Below are 22780 nucleotides of genomic sequence, written 5' to 3'. Positions count from 1 at the left end.
TAAATGAATGAGAGTAAACCGGGTCAGTTGGCAATTTAGCATGTGAATCTCTCAAAACGCAGTTATAGGTACTGTGCACATACGCTTGTTTTCATATTTAGCATACAGAATATAACTCGATGTTTAATCCCCGATTTATGAATGTTAATAATATACGGACTGTCTGACCAAACAATTAAAATGCTAATTATGCAAGAAAACCCTGTGCTTTGGACTTTATATATTGAATACAATTATGCACACATTTTAATAAAGCCAAATCAGTTTTTGTAACAAGTGAATAACTGGTGGTAATAGTGTTACAGACTTAGATTAATCATTAATCATTAATCATTCTGGTAGCCTCTGACGGCAGCATCAGTGAAAACAGGCAGAGACAATGGTAGCTTTAGCAACATTAGCCTTACAGAGAGCCAAAATGCTTTTTTTGGATAACAAAATATGACTAGTGATACTTACTTTGTCCGGAGTCTGGACATTTGTGCATGAAGTGTTAGTGTCAATCCCTCTTTCAGAAGCAAACTTTGCACAACTCCAGCACTTAACTGACCCTTGTTTGTGCTAATAGGCTAATAGGGCAGACAGCAACACAAATGGGCAGGACTTTTCCCTAAATGACGTGTATATAGGGAGAAATCTGAAAAATCACTTGAAGAGACTGTTTATGATTTATTGAGATTATAAAAAAATGAGTGGGTGGATTTTTACCATTATGGGCTGGTTGTTTTCACACAAACAGTTATTTAAAGTACTTTTTTTGCATTTTTTAGCACCTTTAAAGGAGCCCAACATGGCCCCACCCCCTTTTTTGTGTGTTCCCAAGGGCAGGGTAAGTATCACGAGTCATATTTTGTTATCCAAAAAAAGCATTTTGGCTCTCTGTAAGGCTAATGTTGCTAAAGCTACCATTGTCTCTGCCTGTTTTCACTGATGCTGCCGTCAGAGGCTACCAGAATGATTAATGATTAATCTAAGTGTAAATTTCAGGGTTTGTGATGTCACCAACCCAGGAAGAAGCTTGTTGTAATTCCTACCAGCAGTTTGCTGTAGGCCTTAGTGGAGGTAGGTAGTGGAGCAGGTTGAGAGCATTACATATTTGGGCACTGAGATTGACAAGCATCTACTGTATCTTTTACACAGTAGGCGAATAGTGTCTATAACAAGGGTCTGCAACCTTTTTGGCATGACCTGGCATTTTTTATTTTTCTGGTTAACCACTTTGCCAAAATGAAATCATGTATTTTTCTGTGTTTTTCACCTCTATTTCAATCTCAATCATTTACACATTGGTATGACAGAGACATTATGTGTGGGTCTTTTGAGGTCAAATAATAATTTCAGCATATTTACACACAATACAATTTAGATCATGTGAATGTGTGTATATTCATAGTTCAGTCTGTCCACAGCAATATATTCTGTGTCAAACCTCAGCTTTCACAAACCTCAGAGTACCTCTCCTCAAGCTTGTTGATGTGTGTGTGTCTGCTTTTGTCTGTCAGTGTTTGTGTGTGCCTCTTGTGTGAGGAATCAATAGCTTATTATCAGATGAGAGTCCTGATCTGATCACAGATTCATTTAATATTCCAAAAATCACTTGATCATTCAGGTCCACATGTTAAAATTGAAACTATTTCAGATACTTTTTTTCTTGTCCTGCAGCTGTGAAAATGGTGAAAGATGGCGACTGTTGACGAACTGCTTCTGAAGTCACTGGAGGACTTGGTCAAAGATGATCTTAAGAAGTTTCAGTGGCACTTAAAGAAACATAAGTGCATATCATCGTCTGAAATGGAGGATGCAGATCAGTTAAAAACAGTGGATAAGCTGGTAACGTGTTTTGGACCAGAAGAAGCTGTGAAGATCACGGTCGGCATCCTGAGGAAGATCAGCAAGAATGATCTGGCTGAACAGCTGGAGAAAGAACACAAGCAAGGTGACATTTAACTCACTGTGACTGTAATACGAGCTGTAACATGTAAAAAGGGTCTGGCTGCAGACTGGCACTTGCATTCTGAGACTTGCACTCTCAGACACTTGCTTCGGCTAGTGATGTCACTTGCGGTCTTTATTTTTTATTTTGTCCTATTTATTGATAACTTTTTGTTTGAAACTCTCAACTTTTTACAACAGTAGTCAGGTGGTGAAGACAAGAAAAAAGAAACTAAATTACAATGTCGCTTGCAATTGCTACTTGCACTCTCCGCTACCTGTGACGCCACTTGCAATCGACACAAATTGTGCATGTTGCCAGTGGTGACAAGACCCTGTGGTGGTGATTAAACAAAAGACTATGTGCAAGCGTTCATATTCTGCTGTTCTTGCCACGGATTTGCCAGTCTTGTCTTTTTCTTGCAGGACCCTGTACGTTATAGTACTAAATTAGGTTTAATCATTTAATCACCACCACAGAGTCTTGTCTCCATTGGCAACACGCATGATTTGTGTTGATTGCAAGTGTCGCAGGTAGCAGAGACCTGGCTACTATTATAAAATGTTGGGAAATTCAAACACAAAGTAATAAAATTTAAATAAATAAATAAATAAAGACTCCCAAGTGATGTCACTAGCGGAAGTGCAAGTGTCTGAGAGTGCAAGTGCAAGTATGCAGCCAGACCCTCTTGCTTCGCTCTGCTGAAGTGTTTGTGTGGCTCATGATTCCCAGTTTCCTCTCTCTTTCTCTCTCTCTCTCTCTCTCTGAGCGGATGTTGGGAGTGAAAGGGCGCAATTAACGTGTGAGAGTGGAAGACAGCTACTGAAAGAATGAGTTTTCTATCTTTTCACTGTCTTTTGCTGTTTATTTGACTTGGTTTTTCTGTTTGGTGAGCAACTTGCTAAACATTTTGACGCGCTGACTGAAAGCATCCCCTCGGAGCACTGCTCTATTGAAGTATGCACTATTGCGGTTGCTCGAATAGTTGGATATGCTAGTATTCTGTCTGCAGCTATAATGAAATAGCGCTATAATTATTTTTTTGGACAATGTGGAAAAAGTTAATGGCATTGTAGAGAATGGCATTGTCATTAATAATGTTTACTCCAGTAATGCCTTTGGTCCACTTGGCAAAAAGGATTACGATTTCAAATACACCACCATTTATCAGAGATGATATTATTGAAAGAGAACTAAAGAGACAATGCAAGATTGTGTCTAAAATTAGAAAGATTTCGCTAAGTTGCAGATCACCTCAGTCGAAGTATGTGGTATAATTTAGAAAGCAGACTCACATGATTTTAAATAATGAAAACGACAAGTTAAATTTAGCCATGAAATTTAGGGTAGACAACTATGACTATGTGATTTATGCATCTTCAGAAAACATTAAGTGTTTCAATTGTGGACAGGAAGGGCACAGAGTCCGAGCATTTCCTGAGAAGCAAGATTTGGTGTTGCTTCAGAATGAGAATAGAAATAAAGAGAAAGCAAGTGAAGATAGAAATGACGTACAGAGACAGGAAACTGGTGAAGGATCAAGTGCGAAGGAAATACTGATATGGTAGAGGATGAAAGTTTTTTTAAAACACCTGCAATAAAATGAAAAATGAAGAAAAGAGGTCACGGGAAGAGAGCAAGGAAAGTAACTGCAGATGAAATGGTAGGGAAAGGTAACGAAAGTCTTGTGAATCAGATAGAATCAGATATAAGTAATGGTGATGAGTCTGCCCTAGAAAGTGAAAGTGAATCTTCAGGGTCTGTGAATTCAGTGTCACTAAAAAGATCTGTTAGAAGTGCTTAAACACTTGAGAAAATCAGAAAATTCCTACAAACAAACAAAGGAATGAAAGGGGTGAAAGTGGAAGATTATTTCCCTGATTGTGAGCTGTTTAGTTCAGCCAGAATATTGATGAGAGAGAAGGATACAAATAGCTTTTCTGATCAAGAAATCTTCAGACTAAAGAAAAATGTACAGAAATTTAAATTGAAAATATTGAATGAGTTTAAATCTTTCTTGTGGGTTATTTGTGGCTGGTCTGCCCATGGCTGATATTGATTCCAAGGGAACACTTAATATACAGTAGATAGACAACCAGAATGTGTAATACTGACGCCGCAGGGCCACAGTGTTAAATTGAGCATTGCGTTAGTTCAGTCAGGCCACGTTAGTCCCGCTTGCATCAGCCGACAGTCAGCTGTTCCTGACTGGAACCAATCCAGTCTTGACACCTATCACATGCGGTCTATTTAAATTCCTATTCTTCAGTGTCTTTTCTATAGCATCACTGCTTGCAATTAAATTAAAAATTAACTTTATGCATTTAGCAGACACCTTTATCCAAAGTGACTTACAGTGCATTCAGGCTATACATTTTTACCTATGATGTAATACCTAATGTAATTACCTAATCAACTGATTGCAATTAACTGATTGTATTGCTGTTTGCAAATCAAACTGTTGCAGCTTGTTTCTGAACATCTGAAATCTACACCTAAGATAAGTGAATGCTCTTTTAATTCATATCGCTGTGTATATTGCCTGATGGTTAATATCATTTTGCATCGGTTGCAGGAGCGAAATTTTAAGCATATTTGCAGCAGTATAGCAGCTAGAGCATGTAATCGCTGGAGGACACACCAATAAGGCCATGAGAACAGGGTGAAATGAAACAATAATTCTCGTGCAGGCGTTTCAATTGGGGTTCGCTGTATTTAGCGGCGTAATATCAATGTCACTGGTGTTTATTTCTAAGGTTGATGTCACATTAGCAGTGCGAGTGTGCGGTTGATTCAGATGAGAGTTGCGAGTGAGAGTGCGGGACACAGCCTCCATGTTGCCAGATCCAGCATCTAATCCGATATGGTGCTTTCGATTTTGCGACATTCTAAGTGGTCTTCGATGACATACAAATTACCAAAAAAAAAAGCCTGTAATTTACTATCATGAATAATTTCCTCTTTAATTTTGTACCCTACAGTTGTGTGAAACTCGTGATTCTTTGTTGTAATTGGTGCATTATCAGTTCAGTCATTTCACATTTGCCTGCCCATCATCTACAGAGTGCGCGTGTCTGCTGCAGTGAGAGAGCTCCGCTCAAATGTCATCAGTAGCACCAGAATATTTCTGGAACGGTTAAGTTGAGAGCTGATCGCCGAAGCAAGGTAAACCTCCCCCACATTAGGCACTGTTTGTAAATTACACCAAACTGCAAAAAGCAAAAACTGCAAAAAAAAAAAAGTGTGAAGCGGCACTACGCACTGCATCCGCGCACAAGAGAAGAGTCTCCTGCACAGTGTGGCATTTGCGCAACAAAGTTATAAACCCCACAAGTCGCTTCATCCATTCGGATGTGACAGAGAATTATTGATATTGTAGTGTCGTGTGACATATGAGAACTTTATAGGTTCTGTAGAGATGCTGGCTGAAAACATCCACGATAATGTTAACTGCATGAAGAGGTAAAATGGAAAACGCCAACAGGCCTACATAGGCAGGAATAATGTAATGCAGCTCTGAAATTAATTGCATTCTGATATAATTAATTGCATTCTGATATATTAAAATAAAAATAAAAAATAATTAAAAAAAATCTGTACTTAATTGGAAAAATACAAAATTTCTCACAAAACTTTGCTAAACAATGAATCATTGATGTGATTAGATAGATACAAAATAATCGGTTTAATACGTTTACATGGCAGGATATTAATTTAGTTCTGTTTATAGAAGTTTATCCCACCCCTCTCAAACGATTACTATTTCGGTTTGAGGAATTTTATTCTGACTTAGGTGTTCATATGGAGCATTTTCATTCAGACTGGACTGTCATTCTAAGTTTCCGAAGAGTGTATGCTTCCCCTGCTGGACTACCACCCTCCATTATGCAATTTACAGGACTAATGCATATTTCATGCATTCTTTAAAATCTGCATCTCCATAAAGTTAGTCAACAGCCGGAAGCATGAAGTGCTCTAAAACTTCCTGGTATACGGCTGTGTTGACCTTGGACCTCAGAAAACACAGTGGACCAACACCAGCAGATGACATGGCACCCCAAACCATCACTGACTTTGGAAACTTTACACTGGACCTCAAGAAATGTGGATTGTGTTCCTCTCTTCTCTTCTTCCAGACTCTGGGACCCTGATTTCCAAAGGAAAAGCGAAATTTACTTTCATCAGAGAACATAACTTGACCTCTCTGTTAATATGCTTGGACACAGATCTCTATGAACAGCCAGCCTCTTTTGCAATGACCTTTTGTGTCTTGCCCTCCTTGTGCAAGGTGTTAATAGTCGTCTTTTGGACAACTGTCAAGTCAGCAGTCTTCCCCATGATTGTGTAGCCTACATAACTAGACTGAGAGACCATTTAAAAGCATTTGCAGTTGTTTTGAGTTAATTAACTAATTGGAGTGTGGCGCCAGGAGTCTTCAATATTGAACCTTTTCACAGTATTCAAATTTTCTGAGACTGTGTTTTTGGGATTTTCCTTAGTTGTCTGTTATAATCATCAATACAAGTCTGTGTGTAATGAATGAATATAATATACAAGTTTCACTTTTTTAATGGAATTAGTGAAATAAATAAACTATTTGATAATATTCGAATTTTATGACCAGCACCTGTAATTTTTTCCTCTCACAAAAGTAATTTTTTTGGCATTTTTAAAAAATATGCATCAAAGAAAAATAGGTGATTAATCCGTTAAAATTCAACTTGTACATGACTTTGCAGCACATTCACTTCATGTGCTCTGGCGCAGATCCACCTCTTGCGTGGCTCAGCTGTGGACGATTAAAAAAAAAATTATATAATGGTTGCTGTCCCAATTTATACATGAATAGTTCATTTAAAAAAATAAAAAACCTAATTATTTTGCTAGTTCTAATTATATTGTTAACACAATTCATTTAGGCTATTTAACATGCACTGTGAGATTTTACCCTTTTTTACTTATAAACTTCTTGAGATTTTAAAGTCAGTTTAATAGTATTTAAATTCAAGTTTTAATAAAGGTTGTAATTGCTTAAATAATTTCTATGAACTAATAATATGTTCATGTTTATTCTTGTAGAAAATAAGTGAAACAATAAGGGACAATCTGTAGTGTTTCAAGTCCAGGTACGCATGAGGAATCAGATTCTAGAAGTTACATATTGAAAGATTTATTAGCATCAAAGGCCAAGAACAAACTCAGCCTGCATGCCACATGGTTTCTCACTTTGAATTGTTCTTCCACACTTTTTATTGGTACCTACTAGTAACCCATAGTGCCCTCTTCTGGTGAATCAGTAGTACAAGAACACAACATATTCCCCCATTACTTAAGGGGGGGGGGGTGAAATGCTCGTTTTCACTCAATATCCTGTTAATCTTGAGTACCTATAGAGTAGTACTGCATCCTTCATAACTCCAAAAAGTCTTTAGTTTTATTATATTCATAAGAGAAAGATAGTCTGTACAGATTTTTCCCGGAAAAACACGAGCGCCTGGAGGCGTGACGTGTGGGCGGAGCTAAAGAATCACGAGCGCTAGTAGGCTTTTGCGTTGAGAGCGTTTGGAAACTGTGACATTACCGTGAGGAAAAAAACATCCAAAACAAACCATGGCTTACAGTCAGATTCAGCCGTTTATTTATGATCCAGAATCAGATCCCCAGGGCTGAAACTGAACGAGAGCAGCAGCAGCAACGACTCGCTCCGAGCGGGGCTCGAACCCGGGTCTCCGGCATGGGAGGGGACGCACTAACAAAGAGGCAGAGATATTTTAAGCAGTTTTACTCACCGCCTGAGGTTCCAACACACGATCGTGACCCTTTTTCATTGGGATTGCATCATCCTTAAGAAATAAACGATACGCAAATCCGGCGTCAAACTGGGCCTTTTTTGTAAAACAAGCATCTTCGAAATGCAGGGAACAAACAAAAACACTTGCACAACTCCGTTGATGCTCTGTAAAAATAAACTCCATCCACTGGTCTCTTAATCCTGTTTTTTTTGGTAATATGTGCAGGGTTGTCTTGCCCTGGCAACCAAAAACACACTTCTCTTGTGACTTTTCGCGACGCTCTCGCTGTGATCAGTGAATCGCTCTGATCAGTGAATGTCTGTGCTCTCAGTGCTCTGCTATACGGGAGCGCGCGCTCTTCCGGCAGAAGTGCCTCAGGATCCATATAAGGAAATCCTGCTCCATCTAACGTCACACAGAGCCACACTCGAAAAAACTTTCAGAAACTTGTGACAAACCGGAAGGAGTATTTTGGGAACAAAAATACTCTTTCAAACGTACAACTTAATTTTTGAAACTTTGTCCATGTTTAGCATGGGAATCCAACTCTTTAACAGTGTAAAAACTCAGTATGCATGAAATAGCATTTCACCCCCCCTTTAAATCATATATTCCTCACTGAATCCACAATTTGAAGTTAACACAATAGTTCCACATTATTCACATTAAAGGATAAAATTTATTTAACCCATATTTTACCAGGAATAATCCCTTGAGATAAAAATCTCTTCTACCAGGGAGTCCTGGTCAAAATGGCAGCATACAAAATTTCACACATAAAATATGTGGCGGAGCGGTCGTTTTATAATGGGCATAAATTTGAAAATTCACACCAGGGAGAGAGGGTTGCCTCACCCCCAGAATGCAGACCTAAATTTACCGGGAAAATCGCCTGATAAGATTTATTATAAAGCACACAGGTTCGGCTGCAGCGGAGATAAGACCAGAGACAGATGAAATACAAAATCAATTTTTATTTGGACACTATTAATAAATGTATTCAAATAGACGAATCAAAACACACACTAAAGGTGTACTCACACTGCCAGTTTGAACCGTGCCCGAGTGCGTTTGACCACCAAAGCGCGGTTCGTTTGACTAGTGTGAGTACTCCGAATCGTGCCCCAGGCGCGGCTCGATTAGCTGGCCCTGGCCCGCTTGGAAGAGGTGGGGCAGGGCACGGTTCAGTTGGACTCCAGCGCGGAAAAGGACGCTTTGCATCACGGTTTTGCGACGCTCCAAAACCAACATGGCAGGGAAAGGGTCGCTTTGGTCTACGGCAGAGGTGCAAAACGCATAAAAATACTAAAAACTGCAAAGTCCTTGCTGCACTTCAGCTGGTATCTTGCAAACATCCTCATACGAGCAGCACGATTACGTGAAAATGTTCGCGCCACTAAAGTGACACATCTGTTTAACAACAGGCTGTGGACCAAACAACACAAAATTATCCACAAAGAAAACAGAGCGATGCACTCCATTGTGTTCAGAGAGCGCCGCTCTTCCTGTTTATCCCGAAACCGTCGCACCATAATGACGTAAGCGTGCTCCGGCACGAATGCTGAAACCCTATATGTGAGTGCAGGCCAGAGGGGGAGTGGGGAGGGGGGGCAATCATACTCGGGCCCGGTTCATGGCAACCGTGCCTAGTGTGAGTACACCCTAACACACAATTCGGCCTCCACTCCAGGGCTGGGGACTATTTGCTCATTCTCTGAAAATGACACAGCAAACACTCGTGCACTCACACTTCAGACCACAAATGTGGAACACTGCAATCGGAAGAGACCACCACCAAACAGAGAGAGAGACTCGTCCATACAGACACCAATCCTGATCACACCAACAACTGGTGAGGAAGCAGAATTACACATTAAACATCAAATACACACACTCACATACATTCTTATAAAACTCGAGTACTCAATGAATTAAGAACAATTACACACCGGGGGGGGAACGTGCGCAGATCATGGAGTAGTCGTATTTTTCTGAGCTCTCCGCTGACAATACATTTTTAATATTTTTGTAATCTAAGTACTCTTAAATCCACTTCACAATCGATAATAACTTATTGAGAGTTAACTTTAGTCAGTTGTTTTGAGTATTTAGGGAGATTTAAGTGCGCTAAGGACGATTTTTGTTATTTCGCTGACTCGTTCTGTCGGAAAATGGCGTCTAAAAAATCTTCAAAAATTGTTGCAACTAAGGAGGATGCCTATCCAGGTGACTCTGTCTCACAGGGAAATGTGAATGCAATACTTGCTGCAATTGGTGCCCAAGGGGATGATTTGAAAAAGCTGATAGAGGACAAGATGACAGCTTTGAGTGCTCGCTTGGATACGTTGGATGCTACGCTGGTTAACCTGCAGTCAGAACAGGCAGGCGTTAAACAAATAATGGTGGAGATAGAATGTGCTATGAACGGTTCCGATTTACGCCTCGGAGAGGTGGAAAAGGTGTGTGAAGACTTGCGTCCGGAAAACAAATCTCTCTGGGCTAAGATGAATGATTTGGAAGGATGTTCTTGAAGGCTGAATCTCAAATTTGTGGGAATAAGCGAAGGTGAGTAGCAGGGGCGCCCTTCGGTGTTCATTTCTGACTTGATTACCGAACTTTTCGGCCGAGACAACTTCCCCAAACCTGTGAAGATTGACCGAGCTCATCGGGTGTTTTTACCCAAGCCATCTGAAGGCCAGAGTCCTCACACCATTATCGCACAGATCCACAATGATCGGGATAAAGACTTAATCCTTCGCCTGAGCCGAGATAAATTTCCTCTGGAATATAAAGGAAAGTGGATTCATATCTTCCCTGATTATACACCGGAGGTGACAGCGCGGCGACGTGCATTTAGTTCGATCACGAAAGCTCTGCGGGAGGCTGAGTTGAAATGGTTTCTGTGTTTTCCGGCAAAATTGATGGTGCATTACAATGGTCGCAAGCTTTTTTTTAAATCTCCGGTAGAGGCCAAGACGTTTGTGGATAACTTGTCGAATGAGTCAGCATAGTCTTTACGTACTCAGCTTGGTCCGAGTATGGACCCTGACTAATAGAAGTGGACTATTTTTGGAACATTCCGTTAATTCTCACGGTGGTACATGATCCAGATTACTGACTATTTGTGCAGTGGTGAACAGAAGTGTTTTTTTTTTCTTCTTCTTCTACTCGCGTGTTTTTCATTATTTCTGCTCTTTTTTTGGCTAAGGTAAGCTTAGTTAGTCTTGCACTCTTGTTGTCTCCAAGATGATGGGGAATACTCGCTGCTTCGGTTCTTGGGGCAGCTGTGGGGAGTTCGTGAGTTCTTCTTTGTTTTTGTTTTTGTTGCACCAGATCATGTTTATTCTTGCTGTGGTTGCAAGTACTGTTGATTTTGTGTTTGCTATGCTTTTGAAGATATTGAATGACTGACATGGGTCTTAATAATAAAAGTAATGATGGAGTGAATATTACATTTGTTAGTTGGAATGTTAGAGGAATGGGGCCCCCGATTAAGAGGGGGAAAGTGTTTGCACATTTAAAGTCATTGTCGGCTGACATTATTTTTCTTCAGGAAACGCATATTAGATAGACCCAATGAACAGATGCGAGGGCAAATTGGATTTCGCAAGTTTATCAAGCCACTTTTTCCTCTAAAGCTAGAGGTGTGGCTATACTTTTTCGGAAATCAGTTCCTTTTCGATTGCACTCTGTGGTGTCTGACCCTGCAGGAAGATATATTATTGTATCTGGATTCATTAATAATTTCCCGATTACATGTGTTAATGTGTATGGGCCGAATATAGATGATCATGTTTTTTTTAGGAAATTATTCAGGCTCTTTCCAGATACTAACTCAACCAATTTGATAATTGCTGGAGACTTTAATTGTTATTTAGATCCTCATCTCGATCGTCACTCCTCAAAAGTTCCTCCTCTTATTCAATCTGTAGGCGTTTTAAATAATTTGATAAAATCCATGAATCTTGTGGATATATGGAGGTTATTTAACCCGACTGCTCGTGATTATTCTTTTTTTTCTCGTGTCCATAAATCCTATACACGTATTGATTACTTTATAATTGATTCTAAACTCATTGAGGGGGTGACTCAGTCCAAATATCACAATATTCTCATTTCTGATCATAACCCTATTTCTATGGTTTTGAAAACTTTGCTACCAAAGGTGCAGTATTGTTGGCGCTTCAATCCTCAATTATTAATGGATAAACAGTTTCAGTCCTATCTGTCTGATTGTTTAAGTCAATTTTTGGAGACCAATGATAAGGGGGATGTTTCAGACTCTTGTCTGTGGGAAACCTGTAAAGTAGTGTTGAGGTCATATTATTGCATATCAATCTTCGTTGAGGAGGGAGAAGCGTAGACGTTTGTCTGAGATAGAATCCATACTTCCACCTTTAGAACAAACATTTCGTTCTTCTAAGGCTCAGAGTGACCTTAATGCTATTCTCAAGTTGAAATATGAATATAACTCTATTTTGAGTGATCAGGTTTCTAATTTGTTAATAAAACTTAAACAAAAACAATTTGAATTGGGAGACAAGGCAGATAAGCTTCTTGCCGCGCAATTAAGGGGTGTGCAGGCTAGTAGGGCCATTCATCAAATAAAATCTCAGAATGGTACTTTATTAACGCATCCTAAAGAAATTAATAATCGTTTTGTTGAATTCTACAAGCATCTTTATTCTTCTAGCTGTTCTGAGATGAGTACTACAGGGCATCGATTTCTTGATTCGGTGGACTTTCCAAAACTTAATGAATGTGCCAGAGAGGAATTAGAGGAACCGTTTACTCTCGGTGAAATTTTAGAGGCAATTAACTCCTTCTCTAATGGGAAAGCCACAGGTCCTGATGGGTTTGGTGTGGAATTCTATAAGGCTAATGCAAACGCAGTTGCTCCTTTGTTGCTTAGAATGGTAAATCATTCGATTGAAAATAAAAAATTTCCTGATTCTTTTTATGAGGCACATATATGCCTTTTGAAGAAAAAAGATAGAGATGCTACAGAGCCCTCTAGTTACAGGCCAATAAGTCTCCTCAATTGCGATAAAAAATTGATTACCAAAATTTTTGCCATGCGTTTGAATAAACATGTGGCCTCGTTAATTCACTCAGACCAAACTGGCTTTGTCCCAGGAAGATTTTCTTTTTTTAATTCTCGTCGCCTGCTAAATATTTTGTATAGTAATGAGAGTCAGAGGTCTAAGGCGGCTGTTCTTTTGTTGGACGCCGAAAAGGCCTTTGACTGTATTGAATGGAGTTATATGTTTTCCGTCCTGGATCGGTTTGGCTTTGGTGAGAATTTTAAACTATTGATAAAAATACTTTATTCTTCCCCCAAATCTGCAATACTTACTAATTGGGATAGGTCTGCTTTCTTTCCTCTTCAGCGTGGTACACGTCAGGGCTGTTGTTTAAGTCCACTGTTATTTGATTTAGCTTTAGAACCTCTGGCCATCCATCTTCGCAATCACTCTGGAATTAGGGGTATATCCTGTGGTCGTGCTGGTCGTTAAGCTGTCATTATATGCAGATGATCTGCTTTTATATTTGAGTGATCCTTGTTCTGCTTTGCCACTTTTAATGGAATCACTGGAGATTTTTGGCTCTTTTTCTGGTTATTCTGTTAATTGGGAAAAGAGCGTATTCATGCCCCTGGATCAGGGGCTGGATGCTCAGTTTTTGAAGTCATTACCCTTTAGAATTACAGAGGATCACTTTACTTATTTAGGATTAGTCATTCCCAAAAACTGTAAAGATATTTTCAGTTTAAATTTCACTGAAGCCATAAACAAGCTAAAAATCTCTTTAGATAAATGGAGGGTTCTTCCGTTATCTTTAATTGGTCGGGTCAATGCCATTAAAATGGTCTCTCTACCTTGCTTCATCTATCTGTTTCAGAACTTACCTATATATCTGCCACATTCTTTTTTTAAACAATTAGATTCTATCATTTTGCCATTCATTTGGGGCTTTAAAGCACATAGAATTTCTATGGCCCATTTGCAGAAGCCGAAAGAGTTGGGTGGTTTAGCGCTACCTGTTTTCCGACACTATTATTGGGCTGCTAATGCCAGTACTATGATGTTCTGGCGGATTAGCAATCAAGCTGCCGATCACTTGATGGACACACATCCAAAGTGGCTGTATATTGAGGCTCGGTCAGTTGTTGGTAGCTCCCTAGCTACTATTCTTTTTTCTACCTTGTATCTTTAAGGAAGTTACAATGTAATAATTTTGTTGTGCTCAGTTCCATTAGAATTTTAAAACAAATGAACATGGTGTTGAACATCACACGTCCTTCCGTGTGCTTGTTCATTTGCAATAATCAAAATTTTTTGCCTGGCCTGTCTGATAAAGTATTTTCATTGTGGAGAGGCAAAGGACTAACCACGGTCAAGGACTTTTATGTAAATGGAAAATTTGCCACTTTTGAATACTTGTATAAAACCTTTAATCTTTCCCAATCATATTTTTTCAGATATTTACAGGTGCGTCACTACATAAAACATTCTTTTAATGAGTTTCAGGATTTGCCTCAGGATCATGTTATGTATGATCTTTTGGGTCAACCTCCTATGGACAAACATTTGGTGACACGGTTTGTTTCTTTGTTTGTTTCTCATTTTGCAGTGTCTTCAGAACACCAGAATAGCATGGGAAAATGATACCGGAATTAATATCTCAAACGAGATTTGGGAAGAGGGTCTGAAACGAATCCATACATGCTCTATTAATTCTAGATTACAACTTATACAGTTTAAAGTATTGCATAGGTTACACTATACCAAAACTAAACTCAATAAATTTTACACTTCAATTTCCCCATTATGTGATAGATGCAAGAGCTCAGATGGCACACATGCCCATTCTTTTTGGTTTTGCCCTGAGATTTCTGAGTTTTGGAAAAATATTTTTCGGTGGTATTCAAATGTTTTTGGAGAAGTTATTAGTCCAGATCTTGAATTAGCTTTGCTTGGATGTTCTGACCCTACATTAGCATTAACACATTCTCAGCAACTGTCTCTTATGTTTGGTATGGTGGTAGCGAAAAGGGTGATTTTGATGGATTGGAAGTCCACTTCACCGCCCAGTTTTCATAAATGGCTGACGGAGATAGTTGCCGCTCTCAAGCTCGAAAGGATCCGTTTTTCTAAGATTGATGCTTCTAAAAAATTTGATAAAATCTGGGGCCCCTTCCATGGGTATCTTTACAAGGGTTGAATTAAAAGCTCATTGTTCTATTCCTTCACTCCATCTTTAATCTTAATGTTTTGCATATGTTTGATTAGGTATGTCATTGTTTGCGGTGTATATTTTTCATTGTATCTGGTGCCTGTTCATGGGGGGTAGGTGGGGTGGTTTCTCTGTTTGTTTGTTTTTTGTGTAAAGTATATATATTTTTTGTATACATTTTGTGAGACTTATTTGTTTTATGTTATAAAAAAAAAAGAAAAAAAAAGGCTATCTTTATAGGCCACCTAGAATAAGGCACGCCCCAGAGAGAGATTATCATTGGCTACAATCACAAGACAAACATTAAAGGAAAACAAAACAAAAACAAAAAAATACTGTAACAAAAATGTCCAGCATTCAAGATTAATGTAATATATAAGTGTTAAGTAAGTAAAACAGGAACATAATACTTTCAAATGTAACATCAAAAGGTTTCTAAAAATATTTAACGATGGCAGCATGTTTAGCTTCAAAATACTCTGCATTTCATTCCATAGTCTGGGCGCGTAACAGGAAAAGGCAGTTTTACCAAACTCGGTGTATGATCGAGGCACAGTTAAAAGTAATTTAAAAGACGATCTAGTTTTATAACTACCAGAACAATAAGATAGGAGACTACAGATATACAGAGGCAGTTTACCTATTAGAGCTTTGGCAATAAACATCAACATATGCATTTTTCTCCTCTGATACAAGGAGGGCCAGCCAATCAAATCAAACAAAGTGCAATGATGGGTACGTGTAGGAGCATTTGTCACAAATCGTATTGCAGCATGGTATATGCAATCTAATTTTTTTAGTGAAGATACGTTAGCATGCATATAAATCAAATCGCCATAGTCCAGCACAGAAAGAAAACCACTTTGAATAATTCTCTTTTTGGCTTCAAAAGGAAAACATTTCTTTAAACGAAAAAGAAACCCCAATTTGGGTCTGAGTTTTTTTGAAAGATTGTCAATATGAATATTAAAACCTAACCTTTCATCAAGCCATATGCCCAGGTATTTATAGGTATTTACTCTTTCTACACAGTCCCCTTCCAAAGTCTTTTTTCCAAAAGAGTTTGTTACGAGAGCGAGTAAACAGCATATATTTAGTTTTCTTAATATTTAAAACCAATTTTAAATTTAACAATGAAGATTGCAATACCTGGAAAGAATCTTGTAATAGTTCTACAGCTTTTTTCATGGACTGTGCAGCCGTTTAAATAATTGTATCATCGACATATAAATGCAGTTTAGCTTAAGTTATATCTTGACCCAAACCATTGATATAAATTGAAAATAAAATTTGTTGCTAAAATGGATCCCTGAAGAACACCTTTCTTGATTTCTAGTTTTTTTTAAATGTAATTTTCAACTGAGACACACTGCGATCTTTCGGATAAATAATTTTTAAACCAATTTATACTCATTTTACTAAAACCTAAGAAACTGAGTCTTTTTAAAAGAAATTTGTGATCTACAGAATCAAAAGCTTTAGAGAGATCTAAAAATAAAGCAGCACAGTAATTTTTATTATCCAAAGAAGTAATAATATCATTTGTGACAAGAGTTACCGCTGTTACAGTACTATGGGCTGACCTAAACACCAATTGAAACTCATTTAAAATATTATTTTCTGTTAAAAACTGTTTAACCTGATCATTTACAAAAGGCTCAAAAACTTTTGCCATAACTGATAACCTTGAAATAGGATGATAGTTATCCAGTTCATGAGGATCACCCCCTTTTTACAAAGGAAGAACCATGGCTGATTTCCATGCAAAGGGAATTACATTTGACGTTAAACTTAAATTAAAAATAGAAGTAATAGGTTCTGCTATAAAATCTGCTGCAATTTTTAAAAAATAAGGTTCAATATTATCAGGCCCTGTTGAGTTTTTACAATCTAAATTTAGTAGGGCTTTATGAACTTGTGATACTAAAACAGGGTTAAATGTAAAAAGCTGAGTAGAGCGATATATTTCAGCTTCAACATTCCTTTTTATTATATTGTTGGTTAAATGACTAGGGTCAGGGGCTGAACCCGCAGTAATGAAAAAATTATTAAAAACCTCAACAATAATTTCTTTCCCTTTTATAATTTTTTCCTTTACTTTTAAATAATCAGGTAAACTCATAGAGGGTTTTAGACCAGAAACTGATTTGCACAACTTCCAAAATTTGGAGGGATCATTCAAATTTCCACTTATTGCATTTAAATAATATTCACATTTAGCTTTTTTTTTTTTACCAATTTTGTACTATTATTTCTTAACGTCCTGTAATGTACTCAGTCCTGAAGATTATTTGTTTTCTTTGCTTTAACCCATGCAGCATCACATTCTTTGAACCGTGAGGAAATTAACTCCGTAAACCAGGGGTTAACTCTCCCTCTTACTCTGAATTTTTTAAAAGGAGCATGTTTATCACATATACTTAAAAAAGTTAATTTGAAATACTCCCATGCTAAATCTACATCAGGTATCAAAGAAACCACATGTAAACCACTATCATAAATATCTTGTAAAAAAGCAGACATCTCAAGACAAAAAAGAGAAAAATTCAGGTTCCTCTTCAGAAGCTTGCAGAGGCAATCGAGACAGACAGTCAGCAGTACGATTTTGAGAACCATACTTCATAGTTAAAATGTAAGAGTCATGATGCCCAACGTGCAATTCTCATTCCAGCACAATCTGATCCAGTACAGCTCCTAGTCCATAGTTGCATCAGTTGAAACCACAACTGGCAAATTAGGATCAAATAATGCCAAAGCAGAGCTTTTAAGCAGCAACTCTGTCACAGTGTTGAAACTTTTCTGAGCTTTTTCTGACCAACTGAAGTGAACTCTTTTCCTAATACAACCATATAATGGCTCTACCACAGTGGCAGAATTTGGAATAAACTTGCTGTACCATGAGATTAATCCATGAAAGGAACGAAGCTGGTGAGCATCTGTAGTAACTGGTCCATGAAGCATCGCATTAAGATGATCCTCGTTTGGATGAACACCTTGTACTGACACTGTATGACCCAAAAAGCATAGACTTGTCTTACTGAATTGGCATTTCGGAGTATTAATTTGAAGTCCTGCACCCTGTAGGAGTTGAACAACTTCAAACAATATCATCGAGATAGTGGGCCACATTTGTCAATCCTTGCAGTACAGATACAATTTTCTGGAATACAAAAGGTGCCGAAGCTAGGCCAAATGGTACATGGAAAACCAAAATAGGCCTTCATGTGTTTTGAATGCAGTGAAATCACGACTTTCTTTATGTAAAAGAAGTTGAAATAAGCACTCTCCAAGTCAATTGTAGAGAAAACAATTGCTCAACATAGCTTAGACAACAATTCATCAATATGTGGCAGAGGATAACTGTCCGTAATCACAGCCTTGTTTGCTTCTCGCAGATCTACACACATGCGAATGCCTCCTGATTTTTTCTGCACTACTACAATTGGTGAATTTAACAGCATTAACTTACAATGAAGTATGTATTCCTTCAGGCAGACTGAATGTTTTTTTTCCTGACTTGCTAAATGTTGGGCTCATGATCAATAAATTGTATTCACCTCAATCTGATTTAGTAAAGTCAAACGCTGTGAGGGGAGCAGCTGCGGAGGATTCCACTTGGTCTTAAAGCCTTCCACAAACGTATTTGTTCACAAATAACAATGGTTTTCATAAAATAATGATTAAATACCAGTTGATAACTTGTTATTAATATGGTCTTGTGAAAGTAATAATATGAGCTGCGAGAAAATAATGAATGCAAAGAGTTGGTGAGTGCAGACATGTTTCAGCCAGTAACATGACAAACACTCCATTCCTCGCTGCCAGCAAACAGACCGAATTCAGTTCAGCTGGAGAGATTTGGGTTTTCGGGGGTAGTTCTGTATAGCTTGTGGGGATCGAGATAAAGGTGTGAATGTCTTGGTCTTTCATATTGACAGTGTCTTATGAGGGTTTAAAAATTGCTGAACAGGTTTAGCAAACAGACCGAATTCAGTTCAGCTGGAGAGAGTTGGGTTTTTGGGGGTAGATCTGTACACTGTGTGCAGAATTATTAGGCAAATGAGTATTTTGACCACATCATCCTTTTTATGCATGTTGTCTTACTCCAAGCTGTATAGGCTCGAAAGCCTACTACAAATTAAGCATATTAGGTGATGTGCATCTCAGTAATGAGAAGGGGTGTGGTTTAATGACATCAACACCCTATATCAGGTGTGCATAATTATTAGGCAACTTCCTTTCCTTTGGCAAAATGGGTCAAAAGAAGGACTTGACAGGCTCCGAAAAGTCAAAAATAGTGAGATATCTTGCAGAGGGATGCAGCACTCTTAAAATTGCCAAGCTTCTGAAGCGTGATCATCGAACAATCAAACGTTTCATTCAAAATAGCCAACAGGGTCGCAAGAAGCGTGCGGAAAAACCAAGGCGCAAAATAACTGCCCGTGAACTGAGAAAAGTCAAGTGTACAGCTGCCAAGATGCCACTTGCCACCAGTTTTGCCATATTTCAGAGCTGCAACATCACTGGAGTGCCCAAAAGCACAAGGTGTGCAATACTCAGAGACATGGCCAAGGTAAGAAAGGCTGAAAAACGACCACCACTGAACAAGACACACATGCTGAAACGTCAAGACTGGGCAAAGAAATATCTCAAGACTGATTTTTCTAAGGTTTTATGGACTGATGAAATGAGAGTGAGTCTTAATGGGCCCGTGGCTGGATCGGTAAAGGGCAGAGAGCTCCAGTCCGACTCAGACGCCAGCAAGGTGGAGGTGGAGTACTGGTTTGGGCTGCTATCATCAAAGATGAGCTTGTGGGGCCTTTTCGGGTTGAGGATGGAGTCAAGCTCAACTCCCAGTCCTACTGCCAGTTTCTGGAAGACACCTTCAAGCAGTGGTACAGGAAGAAGTCTGCATCCTTCAAGAAAAACATGATTTTCATGCAGGACAATGCTCCATCACACGCGTCCAAGTACTCCACAGCGTGGCTGGCAAGAAAGGGTCTAAAAGAAGAAAAACTAATGACTTGGCCTCCTTGTTCACCTGATCTGAACCCCCGAGAACCTGTGGTCCATCGTGAAATGTGAGATTTACAAAGAGGGAAAATAGTACACCTCTCTGAACAGTGTCTGGGAGGCTGTGGTTGCTGCTACACGCAATGTTGATGGTGAACAGATCAAAACACTGACAGAATCCATGGATGGCAGGCTTTTGAGTGTCCTTGCAAAGAAAGGTGGCTATATTGGTCACTGATTTGTTTTTGTTTTGTTTTTGAATGTCAGAAATGTATATTTGTGAATGTTGAGATGTTATATTGGTTTCACTGCTGAAAATAAATAATTGAAATGGGTATATATTTGTTTTTTAAGTTGCCTAATAATTATGCACAGTAATAGTCACCTGCACACACAGATATCCTCCTAAAATAGCTACAACTAAAAACAAACTAAAAACTACTTCCAAAAATATTCAGCTTTGATATTAATGAGTTTTTGGAATCATTGAGAACATGGTTGTTGTTCAATAATAAAATTATTCCTCAAAAATACAACTTGCCTAATAATTCTGCACTCCCTGTATAGCTTGTGGGGGTCGAGATAAATTGACAGTTCATTTTGACAGTTTCTTATGAGTTTCAAACTTGCTGAACAGGTTTAGATAGGACTCGTCATATTGGTTATAGGAGAACTTTGAAGAAAGGTTTTGATCCACTTCAAATGCTGACTACCGTATGGAGCAATATAGTTCAAGTGATCGGGAGGGCGCCTCCCTGTCATTAATGCGCATTAATAATTTTCGCACAAACACTTCAATGTGAATTCACATTTTGCATAAGCATTACAACATAATTTTTTTACAAGATTTGTAATGAAGATAAAACAAATAATAATAAATGCTGCACATCGCACTCAGCATCACACGCGCTGTGCACAATTTGCATTCTAACATTTTATACACCTCCATTTTAATGCAGCTATATTATATGAAAGCAAGTAGGGCTGGGCGATAAATCGATTTTATCGATTAACTTCGAATGTGTAGATTATATCGGCTTGTTGGAATGAAAACCGGGTTTTCTTTTTAACATCCAGCGACGCTCAACTCGGGACTCAACCCTCCCCCATGCATCTGCCACAGAGACATGCTGCCAAGCAGAGTATGAGCAGAGCGGAGTGATTCTTACTGGAGCAAGGACCTTTTTTAATAGTCTGAGCGTCATGGTTTTCACTCTCTCCAAGAGCCACCATCACAAGAACAATTCATGCCAACAGCCCGTTATATAGCTGCCGACCAGAGTATGAGCAGAACGGAGTGATTCTGGCTTGATCAGAAGGTTATAATGACTGCAATAGTCGAACAGGATGTTAAAGGCTAGTTCTATTTTCGAATTAAAACATGATTTAAACAGATACAGATACAGAACAGTGCTACTACATTGTCAGTATATGATTTTAAATGATTTTGAAATCTAAGAAATTAATCGATCTGTCTAGATAAAATAACTGACGAAAATGTACTGTTAACTGAAAGCAGCATTTATAGATTTAATGCTGACAATGTTATTAGTTTGACATGTGGTAGGTTAAGTTAACACAATAACCTAAGCCACTGAGAACGAGTGAGTCTTTTGTTCGTTATCTGGCTCGGCTCAGTGTTCATCTTCATTTCTCTCTTTACAGCAGTTCAGTCAGTGTACTGTTTGAGTAAATTAATTACTCCGAGATATTGGTTTGTTTGAACTCAGAGGGAGAGTCAGCCACATTAAATAAAGTTAACAGCTTAAGTCATTTGTGGATTAATGCGTATTGGAGACACAAACCATTTAAAATGATTCAGTTCAATTTGGTGAGCTTGTTCAAAAAGGTCTGGTTACATCGAATGATTTGTTTGCGAACCGGATATCGCAAACTGCTTTGTTTTGAACTCTCATAACAGACATGGAAGAGAAGACAATGCTGAATAAAGTAATAGTTTTTGCTATTTTTGGACCAAAATGTATTTTCGATGCTTCAAAGTATTCTAACTGACCCTCTAATGTCACATGGACTACATTGATGATGTTTTTCTTACCTTTCTGGACATGGACAGTATACCATGCACACAGTTTCAACGGAGGGACTGAGAGCTCTTGGACTAAATCTAAAATATCTTAAACTGTGTTCCAAAGATAAACGGAGGTCTCCTGGGTTTGGAACGACATGAGGGTGAGTTATTAATGGCATAATTTAGATTTTTAAGGAACCCCTTGTTCATGGAGCGAGGTTGGATATGGCTCATCAAAGGCTCTAAGGCAACACCATTTAATGGACATTGATGGTCCTGAGCTAAGCAATGTTCAGGCAGTTGTATCTTTTTTGAGAGTTCAGTCTGTATGTCAGGTTGGAAAGATTATAGATTTGCTAATGCAAAGGTTTACAGTAGAAGAAAAAACACAGTTGAAGGAATATTATAATCGTAAGGTTGTTTCTATTAATTTCTATTAATTTCAAACATTTTAATCACTCCGGATGTAAAGGACTTAAATGGTTATTTTTTGGACTTGGAAGGTCTGGAGGATCTGAACTTTCAAGATGCTCGAAGTAAATTGTTGTATAAATGCTGTGTTAAGGTTTTGAATAAAACTTTTCCTAGGGAACGAAAAGGTACAGTATGGAGAGAAAAGTTGGGGTTGGAAGATGATGTAAAACCTGTATGGAGAATTCTTTATAAAACACCTTTGGAAAAGTGTACAGTTGATCTTCAGTGGAAGATACTGCATGGCGTAGTTGTTGTTTGTGAGTATTATTAATTCTAATTTGTCTGACAAGTGCCCATTCTGTA

The 22780-nt window shown here is 38.4% G+C and overlaps 1 protein-coding gene across 3 annotated transcripts in view; it reads left to right on the top strand.

Annotated features, from left to right (window-relative positions):
* LOC113093030 (NACHT, LRR and PYD domains-containing protein 3-like) overlaps window positions 1-22780 on the top strand; it is an 83443-nt gene that overhangs the window by 10230 nt on the left and 50433 nt on the right. For 2 of the 3 annotated variants that reach the window (XM_026258853.1, XM_026258851.1), the window contains exon 2: window positions 1663-1936. In XM_026258853.1, the coding sequence (XP_026114638.1) occupies window positions 1681-1936 (256 nt within the window). In that variant the 5' untranslated portion in view covers window positions 1663-1680. Of the gene's footprint in view, window positions 1-1553; window positions 1937-22780 lie in introns of those variants that run through there. The other variant, XM_026258852.1, reaches the window with a different exon arrangement.

This window comes from Carassius auratus, unplaced genomic scaffold (assembly GCF_003368295.1).
Source record: "Carassius auratus strain Wakin unplaced genomic scaffold, ASM336829v1 scaf_tig00214833, whole genome shotgun sequence".
In the NCBI taxonomy this organism is placed as follows: Eukaryota; Metazoa; Chordata; class Actinopteri; order Cypriniformes; family Cyprinidae; genus Carassius; species Carassius auratus.
This window is presented reverse-complemented; position numbering and strand designations above follow the sequence as displayed.